This window comes from Thalassophryne amazonica, chromosome 7, assembly GCF_902500255.1.
Source record: "Thalassophryne amazonica chromosome 7, fThaAma1.1, whole genome shotgun sequence".
Classification (NCBI taxonomy): domain Eukaryota; kingdom Metazoa; phylum Chordata; class Actinopteri; order Batrachoidiformes; family Batrachoididae; genus Thalassophryne; species Thalassophryne amazonica.
The window spans coordinates 106,486,942-106,503,195 of record NC_047109.1 but is presented as its reverse complement, the minus strand read 5'-3'; the positions used below and the strand labels follow the sequence as shown (position 1 = coordinate 106,503,195).

The following is a 16,254-nucleotide window of genomic DNA, read 5'->3' as shown; positions in this document are numbered from 1 at the left end:
ACTTGTGTTGCTGACCACTTTACTGAGTTTAAAACCTGCCTTTGTTGGGCATTATTAATAGTTTCTCTTACTGTGTTTTGACTCTGCATCTCTTCATGTATGTCCTCTTTGTCAGTGTGCTTCTGCCTGTTTATCTGGATTGCTCATTTGCTGGCACCCCCAAGTGTGATGTGTGTTTGTAGACTGCACTCCTGTTGCCAACAGAGAATCTTCTGCTCAGCTGCTGTCAATAATGACAATGTTAGTTTTAGCAAACTATGTGGTTCTCTGCTGTGGGGTCACCAGTCACTGTCAAGTCATTCTCAAGTCATCAATCTGCAAGTCCCAAGTCAAGTCTCAAGTCAGCTTGCAAACAATTGGTCGTCATTATGATTTGAGATTTGACTTGGGACTTGCTGATTCGTTATTTGAGAGTGACTTGATGGTGACTTCGTCCCACCTCTGCTAAATACATCACCACATGGACATGTTGGCAATGACAGTTACCTTTGATGGTTAACATATATATAATTCAAGGATCTGCATTTATTTATTCATTTAAAGTCTATAGCAATGACTTCTGACCATCTGACCTGGGTGGCACGGTGGAATAGTGGTTAGCACTGTTGCCTCACAGCAAGAAGGTCCTGGGATTGCTTCCCGCCTGGTCCTTTCTGTGTGGAGTTTGGATGTTGTCCCCTTGTTAATATGGGTTCCCTGTAGGTGCTCCGGCTTCCTCCCCCCTTCCAAAGACATGCAGGTTAGGTGAATCAGTGACTTTAAAGTGGCCGTAGGTGAGCGTTTGACTGTCAGTGGTGGGCACAACTAACCAAAAAGTTAGCTTCGATAAACCGATAAACCACTAAAAAAATAGCGGGAGCTACAGCTAGCTGCTAACTTTCAGTATTGACTCCTGTACACTATCAGCTACTTACAAGCCAGTTTAAACACCGTCAATGATTCTGAGTAGAATCAAAGATGATCACAAACCCAACACAAATAACGAGTCAGAACTTCTGTCTTTGTGTGCCCTGTCCACTGCTGTAAGGAAGAATCATTTACGTTCAACATACACTGCCCCAGATGTGAGGTAGAAGTCATGAAGAGTAAAGCAAGTTTAACTTGTGGTTGATTTATAAACCAAATTAATCTGGATCGTTTATCTACATTAATGTCAAGTCTGCCATTTTTACAAAGTGAAAATATAACACATATCTTTTAATTTTAAAATAATGAGGTAATTCTGAAGGTTTGAACATACATGATTGCAAAAGGCATTATGAGAAAATGAGACTCTGCTCATCACTGGTTGGTTGGTTTATTCATTTGTAAAAACCAATACACAAGTTACTGTAATGTGTGTTTTGGTTTTTACAAATAAATGTGTATTTGTAAATATGTAATTTTTTTTTCATTTATAAAAAAAGGCATTTGCAAAACGGAAATTCTGTTTAAGTGTGATTCGCACAACAAATAGCAGCTGTGTGATATTTAGGGCGGCTGCTATTCACACTGCCATCCAGTAGATGGGTCAAAATGCATAGAACACTGCCATTTTTTTTTTTTTTTGTAGCAGCCTGGCAGCCAGGCCCCTTTTGCTAGGGTAGAGTTGAGCTCAGCTGCCTGACTGCTGCAAAACATGTAGCAGACAGGAACCAACATGTATGATTTTAGGGTTTACAAACGTTTTGACCGTTTGGCTTTGCTGACTATGCTAGCAAAAAAAATGTAAGAGGACTAAAAGTTTGCGGAACTAAATTTAGCAGAAGCTAATTGTCCGCTGATGGTTTTTGACCGTCAACTGCAAAGCTAATCCGCTCACAAAAAAGTTAGCTTCGCTAATTAGTGGTTAGCAAATTAGCGGAACTGTGCCCACCACTGTGACTGTGTTTGTTTGTCTATATGTGGCCCTGCAGTAGACTGTCGTCCTGTCCAGGCTGTAACCTGCCTCTCACCCTGTGAATGCTGGGATAGGCCCCAGCCCCCGTGTGACCTTAAATTGGAGAAACAAGTTTGAAGATGATGTGAGCGAGTGTGTATTTTACTCCTCTATATGCTGTCCACGGTTTCTAGTGCAGGTTAACAAGTTTGAGAACCCCCATGTTTGTTAATCAGACCATTTTACATATTTCATACACATTACATATGTTAACAAAATCAGAAGGTGTCAGTGCATAAATCCCATTGCCATAGAGTATTAACATAAAAGGAAACAAGTGAAGCATTCTGCAGCCTCGCCACTGGATGGCACTAAATTCTACACACTGTAGCTTTAAACAATAGGCGCTCCCGCAATTAAGGACAGCTGCATTGGTCAGAAACGAGCAATGACACTTGCACTGTCCTGTGCACTGGGTGCAAAATAGGGCCTAGAATATGTTCTCTGTAAGGACAAGAGGGAGAATTTGTCAAAAATAAGCCCAATCTGACCAAACCATGAAACTAGCTGTTACCCAGAGTAATGTTCCTTTATTACTTAGGGTGATGTTTATGTCTATTGTCTGGTGTTATTGGAGGCATTGTCCTGAAACTGACACTGCTCCACAGGCACTGTCTTGTCTTCCTGCTGGATGTCTACTGTGCATTTACTGAATCCTGTTAGTGTGTTGTGTGTGTGTGTGTGTGTGTGGTGTGTGTGTGTGTGTGTGTGGTGGTGTGTGTGTGTGTGTGTGTGTGTGGGTGTTGTCATGAGTTGCGTGCCATTGAGGGAAGTACAGGTAAGGGATTAATATCAGATTCGGCTCCGGCGCCGCATTGCCGCGTGGTGACAACCTGTCATTATCACAAACACCGGCATCCACACGCAAGCCCAGACATGCTCACAACATATGCATGCAGAAACACACACATGGTACCAAAAACGGTCATACACACACTCACACACGCAAATCGTCGCTCGTTTTTTTTTTGTGTGGTTTTTTTTTTTGCCTTTCTCCACCCCTCCCAGCTCCTTCTGTCCACATTTCTATGTTTTCCTCACTCATTATCAGACACAACGATCCGCCTGTGATCATCAGTAAGTTCTTGAACGTTCGTTCCATCCGGTTTTCTGACAGAGGGACCAAGGCTGCGACCCAGACTTCTCTGTTTTGCTTTTGCGGCTGTTTTGCTCCAAACATCAAGGCAGCAGATTAGTGTTTTGAATGCTGTTGTCATATGAGCCAACAGGGTTTTTAGTTCATCCAAACTTAACCGAGTGGGATTGCCTAAGGCTGCAGGCAGGCAGTGGTGGTGTACACTGTGAAACCATCGGGTTGCAAACACTCATTAAACTTGCACTGCCCTCCTTCCCTGCCGGAGAGTGTTATTTTATTAAGCTATTTATTCTGCATTGAGGTGTATAATTGGGAGAGTGGAGGCCAGTTGGTACACTTTAGAGTACGTTGGGGTAATAAAGGCCGAACCGTGGAGTAAAACACAGTATGCTATGGGTTTGTTTCTATAACTGAGTTGAAAAGGATTCTGTCTGATAAATTTTTAGCTGCATTATGTTTTATTCAACAATTTTATTGAAGCAATGTGGCAGTACCCTGGATTTCAAAGGTACTACTAGCATGGGATAATTTGAGCACATTATGACTGTCCAATTCTTTTAAATGATCACACTATTTATTTATTTTTTACATTTTCTGAACCAACTCTAGAATTAAATGCCCCTTTTTTTTGAACCAACTCTAGAATTAACATGCCCCCTTTTTAACCCAGCTTCAGTCCCCAAACATGAAATTGTAACATTGATTTTGGCTCTTAGTCTCTCAGATGACTGGAATACTCTGTTTCACGCTAGGACTTCCGTGTTCTCAGACAGTATCGTATCTGCGGCTGAGTTAAAAACATCAAGATGCATCCAACATGACCCACATTATCACTTTCACAGATATGCCAGAAGGTCACAATTGGAAACCTTGTCAGCACCCTGGAAAACCATAAGAGGGTTCGGATGCATGTCCGTGATGACCTGGGATATTCTCTCATTGTGCTGTGGTTTTGATTTTTCCTGGGCTGGTGTCATGGTTCACGTTCCTGGTGTTTTATTCTGGTCTTTGGATTTTGTTGTTTCTAGTGTTATCTCCCATGTGTTATTATTCTAGATTTTTTAATCTGGTGTTTCAATTTTATTATCTTTATATAGCTTCAAATGACGACATGAGTCACCCCAAGATGCTTCAAAAATGTAGGATCAGAAATCAACAGACCCTGCTCAGTTGGACTCCCCCCCTCCCCAGTTCAGACCTCCACAATCACAGTTGTAATTTTAAACCATTTAAAACAATTCACATAAGCAGTTCAAATACAAGGAGCTCGTCAAGAAACCAATGCATGAATACAATTTATGCAATAAACAATTAAAATATAAAAAAATATACAAAACAGGATTCAAAAATGTTGTCACTCAGATAACACAATGGGACCAGCAACTGGAATAGTCATACATATAAACACTCTTAAACAGCAGGGAACAAGAGTAAATGCTAAAACGTTCGCTGTATACCCAATCATCAAGTTCATCAACATTCCCAGAATAGTAAATACAATGAGACTGCATCTTTCTCCAAAACTTCCTGACAATCAATACAGATTAAAAATTACAATTCAGTGCAAGTAAATCTATGTCAGTTTCTCCTCGTTATTCATTCCACATATTCCCTTAGTGATATTATCTTCTGTGTTATTTATTCGTCACGTCTTTCCTTATTTTGCTGTGATCTCTCCTCCGTGTTTACACCATGTGGCTTTATTTCTTGTTCGTGAGTTTCCAGGTTCATGTGTTTCTCCATGTTTGCAGGAATTGTTTGTTGGCCTTCATAACCATTCGTAATGTGTTACTCCCTCACCAGATTGGGTAGCATTTTACCTACCTTTGCTGTGGTTCTCTACATTGGGGTCATCTGTACCACTACATATGTGTTTTTAAAGATGTTGGGGTATTTTGGTAATTCCTTGTATTTCCATGGAGGAGCCTGTAACATTGTGGTGCTACAGTTGTTTGTACACATGGTACACGTCTGGCATGTTATATCATCAAAGCACACACTAGATCACATTCGTGACCAATCGTGATCTTTAGATGCCGGTTTGTCACAGTTATAGACTGTAACATTCTGAGGGGCATATCTGTGAAAATGTAACATGCTTTAGTTTTTTTCTTCAATGGGAGGCTCCACATGGGTTTTGACAAAGGAAGCTAAATAATTACAATCCAAATAATAGCCCAATATTAATACAGGAACTAGTCCAATATGAGTTCAAGCAGAAACATGTTGAACCCGTGTCTGGTGTATGAAAGCGGAATAATTTACAAAAGTACAGGTCACACCAGTGATTAAAAAATATTGAGTGAAGAGGAATTTTAATTTCACAGTCATAATCATTTTTAAAAAGCCAAATAAAGGCATTCATAAATTGTAATTTATGCCCTTTGTTGGGTTTAGTGCAAGTGTCAAGAGCCATATTTAGCCTGGAAACTCATCTGAGCATCTACAGTCTTCTCTTTTCACTTCTTTTTACCCACAATCATATGGTGTTGACATGTGAAGGCTGTACACCCCAAGACTGAGAAAGATTTGGAGGGTAGGTTCAGGTTTTTGACCCAGGGCATTTCAATACATGGATGGAATTGACCATTTCAGTTCTTGACAACTTGGTCTACCAGCTGAGCTAAGACAAAAACAAAGTATTTTTTGGCGTACAATAGTACAAACTAACTGAACTTAACTGACCTGTTTCTCCACAGCAGTCTTATGCTCCTCCACCCATGGCCCCACCCAGCCCCAGCACCACAGGAGGAGGAGGAGGCGGAGGAGGTCAAGGAGGATGCCTGGTGGAGCAGCTCAGTAAGACCAACCTCTACATCAGAGGCCTGCCACCCGCCACCACTGACCAGGACCTCATCAAACTTTGTCAACCGTGAGTTGTGTTTTGTTGTTAAAAGTTATCGCTCATTGCCGCTGAGATCAGTTCAGCGCAGCTTGCAGTAATTAATTTTGCATAAATCGAACAACAGCACATAATGAGTGTCAACAGTTTGCGTTTGACTTCGTTGTTCTCCTCCATGCTTAAAAGCTCAAAGTGTCTGATAGTTACCCGCTGGTGCTCCCTTCTGCACTGGGTCATCCATCCACTCACACACACACACAATAAAAGACACTTTTCCCCCATCATTTTAAAGGTTGTCCTTTGAGTTGAGACTTTTCTTGTTTGAGGTTCCAAATCTTTCTGACACTGTGGCAGGACACTGAACTCTTTTCATAATACTGAATTAAACTAAACAAGGTCACATCAAGTCAAGTCTGGAAGCTCCACCAGACCACGGAACTACCTCTGGTCCTGGATGTCGAGCATGAAGACATCCAACTGGTCTATCCCGACTTCTGGAAAGTAGCTATCTATCTGCCTCTGCCGGGTAGGACATGGGCGTCCCCTGGGGCTTTTCCACTTGCTCAGATCCTCAAGAATGAGGCACTTGCATGTTGGATTATGCCTAAAGAAGCATGCCACATGGCCAGAAAGTCATAGCTGATGTTTCTTTACTTTGCAAGTGACAGTCTTCTCTGAATATCTATTTAGTAACAGTTTTTTGACATGTTCATTCCAGTCATACCCAAAGCTCCTCTGAAAAGATCTTCTGAGAATCCTTTAGCAACCGTTATTTTGACATGGCTACCCCACTCATACTCAAGAATCTTCCAGAGACCTGGTATAGAAGACTTTGCGTCATTGCCTTCAACCACTAGTTAGAGTCCAAGTCTCACAACAATAGAGTAACACAGGAAGAACCAGGACCTTTGTTGGGGAAAGTGAGGAACACGGACCCACAACAGGGGGCGCAAATGAACGGACAATGAAGAAAGTCAAATAACAAAGCTTTACTGTTGTGAACACGCACAACAAACACAACAGATCACAATTGTGGAAAGAAACCAATTCCAATGGTGTCGTGTGGGCAGGCTCAACGATAGGAGACATCTGTCCGAGTCGAACCGGAACCACCCGATTTCCTCTGCCACCGAACCCCGGGAATACTGGAGTCGCCAAGTCCCGAACTCCCAGGTGGCCGCTGCTTCCGCTCGTCGGATCCGGTACTGCTGGCGAGGAACAGAGACAGTCAGATGTGGGTGCGGCTGCACCCAGCAACACGTAGGGTGGAAAAACCACCTCCACCTCTCGTCAGAAAAACACTGGTTAGTGCAGGAATGTGTGTACTTATCAATAAGGTCCAATACAGTCTCCTGCTGTTCCACTCGCTATCTGCGCAAAAGTAACAAGGTATTATGTCAAGAAGACAACACAATTGGCTGAGTATATTACCTCCTTGGTAGAGCGATATCTCGGCAATGAGGTGGAGATGCCGTCCAGCTGATATACCCCTCCGCTGATGGATGTCAGCTGTCTCAGTTGATAGGTGACGGCTGTCACCTTGGCTGCTCCTGTGAGGCGGCAGCGCCCTCTGGTGCCTGGAGCCCGCACTCCAGGCAGGGCGCCCTCTGGTGGTGGTGGGCCAGCAGTACCTCCTCTTCAGCGGCCCACACAACAACCTTAAAGACTTGAATCTTCATTTTCCAGCAAATGTATTAGCATTGTTAAACAGGTCTTCTAGACCTCAAAGGCCAAGGACCCAGAGACATGAACATCACGACAGAGATAAGTAAATCTCAGATTTTTTTTTACACTTTCAGGACATACAGATGCACTTGCGATGGCCAAGTCCAGGAAGTCACTGAAGACCTTGATGGCATGAATTTGCATCTTGATCCAAGACAGTCACAAACCCAGACACTAAACAAGACTGTGATTAATTACATTTCCTTGGATGAAGTTGAAAAACGATAACTTTCCCGATCTTTCATAAAGAAAGATGATTTGGATTGTTGTTGGAGCCAATCAAATATTCAGATATTCTTCTTTGAGTAGAAACAAGTTTTAATGTAAATACCTATTGGTCTTTTATTTTAAGTGGCTGTGCTGCTGTCATGCCAGCTGTCATATAAGTTGTAAATGCCCAGGTGCTCCCCGTAAAGATGTTATATTAATTGTTTCATTACTTGCTTATGTCTTGCCCAACACAATAATAAGAACGTCTACAAACAGGATGTCGATAACAGTCAGAACATTCTGCGGCTTTATTGTTTACTAACTGAAACCGTCTGTGAGCTACACTTTTGGAATCCATTTAACTACAGCTGTGATGCAGCTTATTTTGCTCTGAGGGCAAAGCTTTTCAGTGTTAAACATTAAATCTCCCAATTTAGGAGGGTCTTAATCACGTTTGAACATTTCGATCACCAGTGCACAGTAAATAGCTTGAGGGTGAAAATAATTGATTGAGTCTTTGGCAGTAACTTAAAGCAGCGCGTATATCTTCACCGAAGCCCCGCACATCTGGCACATCTGAGTCCCGTTTCTTCAACGCATCATAAGTTCAGGACGACCCAACCTTCACAGGATTTTTGCTTTCATGATTTCATTGTGTGTAATTGTTTGTGGACATTTTTGTTTCATGCTTCGTCACGCTGCTCTCGATTTGCGTGGATATTTTCCGTGCCATTCCTCAACACGCTCTCATCACCTGGAACCGCACGCTCAATCACTCGCCGCTGCCCCACATTTCAAATCAAGGATGCTGTTTCAAAACTTGCCACAGTGTAATGTTTGCCAGATCAACACATTTGATCATGCTCGCATCATTTCAGGCTTCTGAATTGGGATACTGACTCATCCCTTTAGTTCTGCTTTAATTCCAGGTCATTTCACCCATTCAACAAGCCTTTTATTTTTCTCCAGTTTCATTTCTGTTTGGTTGAGGGGTTTCATTGTGTACTTGTGTATGTGTGAATGTGTATGTGTGTGTGTGCGCGCCTCTTTTGCATTTAATTTCTGAGTTGATTCTGTATGGGTTTTCAGCGAGGATCCTTTGTTTTATGCCCTTTCGTCAATGATCTTGTTCTGTTAAAGAAGTTCTAAATTATTATTAATTTATAAATAACATACACTACCAGTCAAAAATTACCGTTGTAGGATACACTTTCCTGTTCTATTGAATGGGAAAGTGTGTTCAAACTTTTGACTGGTGATACCTTTCAAATATTCATTCATTTTCTCAACCTGATTATTCCACTTAAAGAGAATGGGCCTATCCCAGCCTATCCCAGTGGCCACTGGGTGAGAGGCGGGGTACACTCTGGACAGGCTGCCAGTCTATGTCTTCAAATATTAAAATCATAATTTGATATGAATGCACATTTTGTTAATGTTCAGCAGGTGCCAGTGTTCTGCATGTGATGATGTAATATGAAAATTTTATTGTCCACAATGTGGAAATTTGCCTTTGGTTTCACCATCAAAACATGTATTTAAAATAAACAATAAACACAATAAACAGCCATAAAAATTATATCTAAATAAAAGCTCATACATTCTCTACACATATCTATAAATAAGATTAAAACTCACAGTGCATAACATCATTACAGCAAAAACCATACGAATATATATCCAATTTCCTTTTAATATGTACTCTGGAACAATGTTTTGAAATGTTCCTGATCAGTGTTTCCAGTTTGCGATCGCTAATTTGCATGAACATAAAAAGGATTTTACACCATCCCCAGCCACACATTCTATCCATTCTTTATTTCAGGTTTTACCCTTGCATTCTCTTATGTATCCTTTGTTTGGATATTTGGATAAAATGAGGTGTAGTCACAGCTTGTGGATTGTTGTCAAGAGGCATAAAATTGTGTATATATTTTTGTTCAGTGTGTGTGTGTGTGTGTGTGTGTGTGTGTGTGTGTATATATATATATATATATATATATATATATATATATATATATATATATATATATAGACACAAACAAAACTAAAAACCCTGAATTCTAAACAATAATTAAATGAATAAAACTAAACACTAATAGTCAGATGCAAAACGCCATTGTACTGCTGGAGCAGGCTCCAGACTCCCTGTGACCCTTGATTGGAATGAGCTTGCATAGAAAATAAATGGATGAATGAAAAACGTCACTGTACTGGTTTACTGCTTCACGTTAGGGAGCTTTAATGGTTTACATAATGCTCATGCACTTTCACATACTGCATGCAGATCCATTAATTTGCCTCTCAAAACCTCTCACTTCAGTCCCCTGTCTGAATAGTGGTGTCACTTTCTACCCTCTGGCTTTTAAAAGGAATGACAGTCTGACAATCTGAATTGAGTTGAATTCATCTTATACCCAAATCGCACCAATGACTGATTACTGTAAGTAACTAACTATACTCAGTTCACACCCTGCGCCTTTCTTGTTGCTCTGATTATGCATCTTGTCAGTAGAACTGAACACACCCCAAATGCACTTGTGCTTTGTGCCTGACTGTGCACAAGAGATCTTCACAATATGGCCAAAAGAGATTTAATGCACCTTGGCATACAAGTCAGTGGAACTCTACTGGAGCAGTGGAACACCATTCATCCAAATCATAATCCTTTAATGGCTTTTTGATGATAGTGGTGGAAAGCGCTGTCTCACACATTGGTTTAAAATCTCCCATGTTGTTCAGTTGATCAGTTGACCACATTGGCTTAATTGTACCATGAAGTGAAATTGTCTTCACAATACTAAGAAAAGAAAGGGGCAAAATAGCTTTACAGCCTTTTAGTTACGGTAGATCAGTACGCCTACGGTTATCTTAAGTGACCGTTCAGACAAAATATTGATATTTCAGATACGTTGACTCGCAGTCCCCGCCCAATTTGGTGTGACTCCCTTGGAGTGGAATCTTTAGCTAAATACGGACAGGACCTGTGACCAGCATCAATACTCACGCTTGCCACACCGTAGGATGTCCCACAGCCCTGACATGAAGGACGACCCCATGGAGTGCCCATTGTGCATGGAGCCACTGGAGATTGATGATGTCAACTTCTTTCCTTGCACCTGTGGGTACCAGATCTGCCGCTTTTGCTGGCACCGCATTCGCACAGATGAGAATGGTCTCTGCCCTGCCTGCAGAAAGGTGCAGCTCCATCCAGAGATGGGAGTTGTTCATGTTGGCGATCCTCCTGTCCTGTGTGCCAATTGCATTTCTTGTATATTCGTCCGTGAATTTTTATGTGAATTGTTCTGTAATTTATGTTTTGTAGCATGGCCCAAGCAGAGGGTCACCCGTTTGAGTCTGGTCTGCTTGAGCTTTCTTCCTCAGAGGGAGTTTTTCCTTACCACTGTTGCTCTGGGGGTTGGTAAGGTTAGACCTTACCTGTGTGAAGCGCTTTGAGGCAACTCTGTTGTGATTTGGCGCTATACAAATGAAATAAATTGAAAATTGAAGTGCACCTGTGTGGGAGCATCTGCATTTCTCCACTGCTTCATTCAGTTTTTTGTTTGTAATTTGTCAACTGTGCACACTTGCACTGCAATTTTTGTCAAGATTTTTAGATTAGATTTTGCATTTTTCATACGGTAGCCAGTGGGCGCTGTGCAGTGAGTAACCTCATTTCCCAACACCAAAAGACATTGTACTGACAGATGCTAGAAACCATGAGTTTTAGCCTCCTTGTAAGATTGTCTGGTTCCCATGCCTGAGGTCATGGGTTTGTGTCTAGTGGCGGACAAACACAATGTAGGTTACTTAAAAAAATGTTCACTAGCACCAAGTGGATCAGCGGTCAGGATCACGTAATTCATGCATAAGGAAGTAGTTCATAAACAAACTTTAATACCCGTACGAGCTTCTGTGCCAACCTCTGAATGGAGGGTTTTCCCGATTATTCCTGGATTGTCTTTAACTACCAGAACTAGCAGAACAATATGATAACTAAGCCCTGGTGCACAATCAACAGGCAACAAAGAATCTCATCCAAACAACAATCTGGCTCTGCAACACTTTTTCGGAATTTGTGTTCCACAATATAGTGAGTGTCATTTCAAAGTGATGTCTAGATCCACATATTCTGATTTAAATGCTCTTGTCAGTTTTAATCAATATGATTGATTTCTCATGGCAAAGAGATTAAAAAAATGAAATGAGCGTGCATGCACGATGCTTTGGCCTTCTGTGTGTCAGCTGGAGTCCAAGCCTGTTGTATTTCACCTGAGCCCTGGAGCGTTCTGGAGAAACATGGTGAAAAATGGGGGCCAATAAAAGTTTGATTAGAGGCCTAGTCAGTTGCCAAGTGGCCAGTAACATTTAGAAAAGGTCAGTGGGGGAGGGTAGCTGTTTGTGCTGCTGGGGAGCAGATTTCGCCCGGGGTTTTAAACCCTCGCCGGCTTTAGGAAACAGCCTGAGTGGTTGCTTCCTGTCCCTCGCTGACACCGCGTGCACACAAACACAAGCGTTTCATTCATGTTCATATTTAGCTTGCACTTACAGTAAGTACCGGAAGGACACACACACACACTCACACACGCACACACAAACACTGTCTTTCCATTCAAAGTCATGCTCGTTGTTACCATGCGTGGTCTCAAGTGTACCAACTCGTCCACCAGCACCGTCCTCTCCTTTTCCTGTTCTGTCATCCTCTTCATTTCCTCCTTCTATCCCCCTCTTTGTGCCCCCCTCCCATGTTTTCTGTCCCTGTGCCAGTTCTCAGAGTGTCAGTGAAAAGTGCTGTTGTCAGCTGACATTTCCAATCACTCCCCCAGTCGCCCAAACTATGGACACACTTTTAACGTCTGGGGACAGAGCAGAACGTGAGCCGAATCTAAAGCCGAGAGCAAGGGCAATTTCTCTCTTACTTCATCACTTCCACATCCATCTATCTATCTATCTATCTATCTATTGATTGGGTAATACGCAAAATGCTAAACTGCAGTTTTTTCCACAATTAAGCCCTTCTATACATAAAAATACTTATTTGTTGGAAAGCACTGCAAGGTTCTATGATACAGAAGTTAACATTTCAACCTGAGTGCTTTCTGGCAAACGTCGGGATGTGTTGGCACCGGTGGCCCCACAGCTGAAGAGAGCTGACAATTCATCGCACCTTAATCATTGCTTAATAATAGTATAAGTGCCAAAGCACATCTGAAAATGTTTGGTTGGTGTGATGTATATGCAGCAAAACATTGGAAAAAAAATGAAACACCAGCACAGTTTGCTACGAGAAAAGCTGTTCCAGGTGCCGATCCACATGAGCCACATCCAGTTTGGATCTGGATGCCGCCGTGTAGTGGATGACCCCTCAGCACCACACCAGTCTCCATCATCCAAAAACAGGAGTTGTTTTTGGATGATGCTCTCCTGTGGTTGGTCTTTTCCAAAAATAAGGCTCCAAACTGCTTTTTGCATATCCCTTTCACAGAGTGTGCCCCCTTCCAATGGAAGCCAGACAGCTGCTCCCACAGAAACAGGAAATCTTTTTCAGTGCCCAAATTTGCTAAGTATTTTTTATGGCATATGAACATCGAGTCCTGCTGCCAACCCCCCAAAATTGTAGGATGGAGGACCACCTACAGTCCATGGATGTACATTAGTACCAGAGGTGAGATGAAGTCACTGTCAAGTCATTCTCAAGTCATGAATAGGAAGTCTCAAGTCAAGTCTTAAGTCAGCTTGCAAACAATTGGTTGTCATTATGACTTGAGACTTGACTTGAGACTTGAGACTTGCTGATTCAGGACTTGACAATGACTTCCTGGTGACATTGTCCCACCTCTGATTAGTACCATACACAGTAAGCAAATATGTAAAATGTAGAACAACACAGCAGAAAGCAAAAGAAATCATATTTGAAAAACGGTCAGTTTGCACAGATGTTTAAAAATCATTTCAGTCTTTTATGGAAACAAGGCCTTTGAGATTGAGTGAGCCCTTATGAGGTTATGAGGTCACTGGACAAAGGTGTTTGGTGATGATAATACCTTTGCAGGAGAACAAAGCTCATAGTCTTCTGGGTCTTCTGTCCTTCGTTATTGTATGGTTGTGAGACTTGGACACTATCCAGTGACCTAAAGCCTTTGTCTCTTTGGACGGTCCTTGCATACCACTGGAATGAGTTTTGTGTCAAATGAACAAATCCAAAGGGAGACACAGATGACAAGTTCCACTTGCTTTGTGAGAGAGCATCGGCTATGACACTTTGGCTATGTGGCATGTTGATCTGGGCATCTAGCATCCAGGAGTCTCAGCATTGAGGACTTCAGCTGCTGGAGAAGGCCAAGGGGATGCCCAGGTGTCATCTGGCTGCGGCAGATAGGTGACTACTTTTATGAGGTGGGGATGGACTGTTTGTCTACCTGGGTGGATGCCATCAAGGTCAATCTGCACTGCAGCACTGGACTTTATGTAGGCATTATCTGGGGGAGCTGAATGTGTGACACAGCTGGACTGGACATTAAACTAACTTTAACCTGCCACCTCCGGCGTCCATAGTCCGTGTAATGCCCAAATGCGCCCATTTGAGAGTAGCGTAAGTTATTGCCTGGAATATTCACAGCAAGGAAGTGGGCATGTTGAGGACATTTTTTGTCATGCGACTGGCACAGGAAGAATACAAACATCTGATGGTGAAGAAAAAGAGCCATTCACATGAAAACACCAATGACAATATGTAAGTGAAGATACGACCAGATAGAGGAGACAATATCTGTCAGGTCCTATTTTGAAAGCATCAGGAAAAAATGTCAAGAACAGTTTCTCCAGCATACATTTTGCATTATGTCCTACCACATGCGTGCTCTACCAAGGCACCACCCTCTGCTTAAACCAAACAGAGTATTTCTAATAGTTGAGTACTGGTCTGATGCTGATCACCTCCTGTTTTCTAGGTGACTCCAGATGATGTCCAGACTTTACTCTGAGCATTGGATTGTTCAGAGGTTATTGGAAAAACAACTTAAATTAATCCAGACGTTGTCTTTATAGTCCTCGTTATAGTGGACAGGTTTGTGCTCCCCAGAGAATCTGACAGCTGATCTCCCATGGCAAATTGTTCTGCGATGAGCAGCCAGCCCATGAGCGCTTCAAAAAACTCTGAGTCAGAAAATATTGTGCAATGGCACTGGGACAGAAACAGCGGAACTCGGGCTCCTTTCTGGAGCCAGGCCTGGGAGGGAAGTTTATTGGTGAGGGCAGCTTGTTGGGGCCCATTTGGGCTCAGCAGCATGGAGATCACATGACCCCACCTCCCACGAGGGTAAGCATGGGGGCTTGGGTGTGATTAGATTCTGGCAAAATATTTTTTTGATCCAAAAAATAAACACAGCTGTTTTGTCAAAACGTCATCATTGGCATAGCGGTTAGCACAGTTGCCTCACAACAAGAAGGTCCTGGGATCGCTTCCCCCTTGGTCCTTTCTGTGTGGAGTTTGCTTGTTCTCCTGGTGTCTGGGTGGGTTTCCTCCCACAAACAAAAACATGCTGATTTAGGGTCCACTCCCTGACCAAGTTAGCATCTCTACATATGGAGTTGATCCCCGGCATGGGACTGTGGCTACCTGCTGCTCCTGGTGGTTGGATTGTGTCATACTTTAATTGGGATGGGTTAAATGCAGAGAACAAATAAACGCCCTTCATCTTCTTCTAAATTCTTCCATTAACTACAAAATAATCACAAAACTCTTCAGCCTCTGATTTCTCGTGATGCTCTGTCTTTTGAAAAACGAAGTGCCCTGTCTTGACAGTCTTATGCACACAGTCCAAAGTGCACATCTCATTTTCAGACCGAAAAAACCCATGAGAGCAAATGCACTTGCTATTTCAGAACTTGGCAGGGGTATGAAAATGATAACTGTGTGGTTGGAAAGCCGCAGTGAACCTGCACTGCATTGTGTGACAGTTTGGCGTAGATGGAAGATAGGGACCTAAATCTGTTGAGTCAAGTCAAATTGAAATTACTCCTTAATTGGCATCTTGGATAAATTGGCTATGCAATGAGAGTGAAACAGACAAACTGAATCTAGACGTGAGTTCAGTGGAGATGGCCAAAGAAAATCTCTGAGCAGTCTTACTAACTGTCATGCATAATAAACAAATATAAGTGATAGCTTAACAATCATGGCAAAATGCACCAAATCACTAACTCGTGAAAGACTTTTTCTTTGTTGAGAAGCAAACTTGACCTCATGGACCATCATCACAAGCCCAAGATTGGTGCACTTTCCACTCTGAATGAAACAGACTACTGTGTCAAAGTGTCGACACATTTCTATTTGGCCCTCATTCTACTTTTCGGCTTTTTAATGATAGTTTAAGTCACATCTGGGAACATGCACTGGTGCTGTGCATCGCTGCATCCACCATACCATGGAACCACCCTGGGTCCTGCATGGCAACCATCCAG

General features: G+C 42.3%; 1 protein-coding gene across 4 annotated transcripts in view; it reads left to right on the top strand.

Annotated features, from left to right (window-relative positions):
• LOC117514716 (RNA-binding motif, single-stranded-interacting protein 3-like) overlaps positions 1 to 16,254 on the top strand; it is a 459,452-nt gene that overhangs the window by 128,692 nt on the left and 314,506 nt on the right. For 2 of the 4 annotated variants that reach the window (XM_034175281.1, XM_034175282.1), the window contains exon 2: positions 5,717 to 5,886. In XM_034175281.1, the coding sequence (XP_034031172.1) occupies positions 5,717 to 5,886 (170 nt within the window). Of the gene's footprint in view, positions 1 to 5,713; positions 5,887 to 16,254 lie in introns of all 4 variants that reach the window. The other 2 variants (XM_034175279.1, XM_034175280.1) reach the window with 1 other exon arrangement.